This window comes from Geospiza fortis, unplaced genomic scaffold (assembly GCF_000277835.1).
Source record: "Geospiza fortis unplaced genomic scaffold, GeoFor_1.0 C13471240, whole genome shotgun sequence".
NCBI lineage: Eukaryota > Metazoa > Chordata > Aves > Passeriformes > Thraupidae > Geospiza > Geospiza fortis.
In genome coordinates, this window is record NW_005061211.1 from 1 (window position 1) to 1,199 (window position 1,199).

Sequence of the window (1,199 nt, forward strand, 5' to 3'; positions counted from 1 at the left end):
AATTACTTGATTACAGGGAATTTGTGAGAAAATTTGTTCTGAAAGAAAAACATGGGAATTTTGGGATTCTAAATTAGGTGTGGGCCTTTTCTGGCATGGTTATGGAAATGTGTTCTCTTCCATGCTGTGCCTTACATCCTCTTAAGAACTGCATTCATCTGTTTAAAATCACCTTGACAAACTTATTTTTTCTTTTCTTTCCACTTGCAGATGAACTGGACAATATGAGCAGCACTGAAAGGATCTCCTTCCTCCAAGAAAAGCTCCAGGAGATCCGAAAATACTACATGTCCTTGAAGTCAGAAGTAGCAACCATAGACAGGAGAAGGAAACGATTGAAAAAGAAAGACAGAGAAGGTGAGGTTGAGATTTGTTTTATGATTCCCATGAGGAGTTAATTTGTTTGGAAATGTGTAACTCACAGCAATTTGAGTTGAATTGATGATATTTTAGAAGAAAGGAAAGTGTTGCCATCTGTTTGTGTATGTATTTGGAAAGAATATTTGTGGTGTTTTGGAACTTGAACCTGACAGAAACATTTGCTGACTCTTGTATAACTGTGTAGTAGAAATTTGGACTTCCTAGTGCAGGTGTTTCCATTAGAGTCATTTAAGTTACCTTTTCAATAACTGGGTAAGGTTAATCCTGTGTGAATACAGCAGGGGAAGCAATTGGCAAAACCTCTATATCAGTTTTTTGTGCCTGTGCTGCTCTTTGTGATGTCTATTACACAACCTAAAGGAAAGGAAACCTTCCTTGTGAGCTGTACCTTGATTACCTGATGCTGATCTGTTGTTCTGTGTGTTTAGTGTCCCACACAGGAGCATCCATGTCATCTGCTTCCTCAGACACTGGAATGAGCCCCTCATCATCCTCTCCTCCCCAGAACGTGCTGGCTGTGGAGTGCAGGTGATAAACATTTCTCTGCCTTGCCAGCAGCTCTCTGCCATGGACATAAACCCTGAAATTCTGCCACAGAAAGCACTCAACTGGTTGGACATTGCCAAGTATATCCTGTACACACTTCCACTGCTGGACTGTACCTGTTCCCCCCTCCTACCCTCTTCTTTTGTTTAATTTACTGTTCAGAGAACTTAAGCTCATTGGTAACTGAAGGTTTGTAGGCACAACGTGGCATCCTTGTAATTGTGTTTGTTTTTGTTTCTTGTTTGTTTCTTTTTGTTTTGTTTTGGTTTTTT

At 40.0% G+C, this 1,199-nt stretch overlaps 1 protein-coding gene across 1 annotated transcript; it reads left to right on the forward strand.

Annotated features, from left to right (window-relative positions):
* Positions 1-216: 216 nt before the first annotated feature.
* On the forward strand, positions 217-1,191 carry LOC115949443 (AT-rich interactive domain-containing protein 4A-like). The gene is made up of 2 exons (XM_031065950.1): positions 217-357; positions 810-1,191. Exons 1-2 carry the CDS (start codon positions 225-227, stop codon positions 911-913), a joined length of 237 nt encoding a protein of 78 aa, XP_030921810.1. The 5' UTR covers positions 217-224; the 3' UTR covers positions 914-1,191.
* Positions 1,192-1,199: the final 8 nt, after the last annotated feature.

Excerpts from the sequence above, each read along its gene's own strand:
- LOC115949443 (XM_031065950.1), top strand. The coding sequence starts at position 225 with ATGAGCAGCACTGAAAGGATCTCCTTCCTCCAAGAAAAGCTCCAGGAG. Across the intron at positions 358-809 it reads GAAAAAGAAAGACAGAGAAG|TGTCCCACACAGGAGCATCC; the intron begins GTGAGGTTGAGA and ends CTGTGTGTTTAG.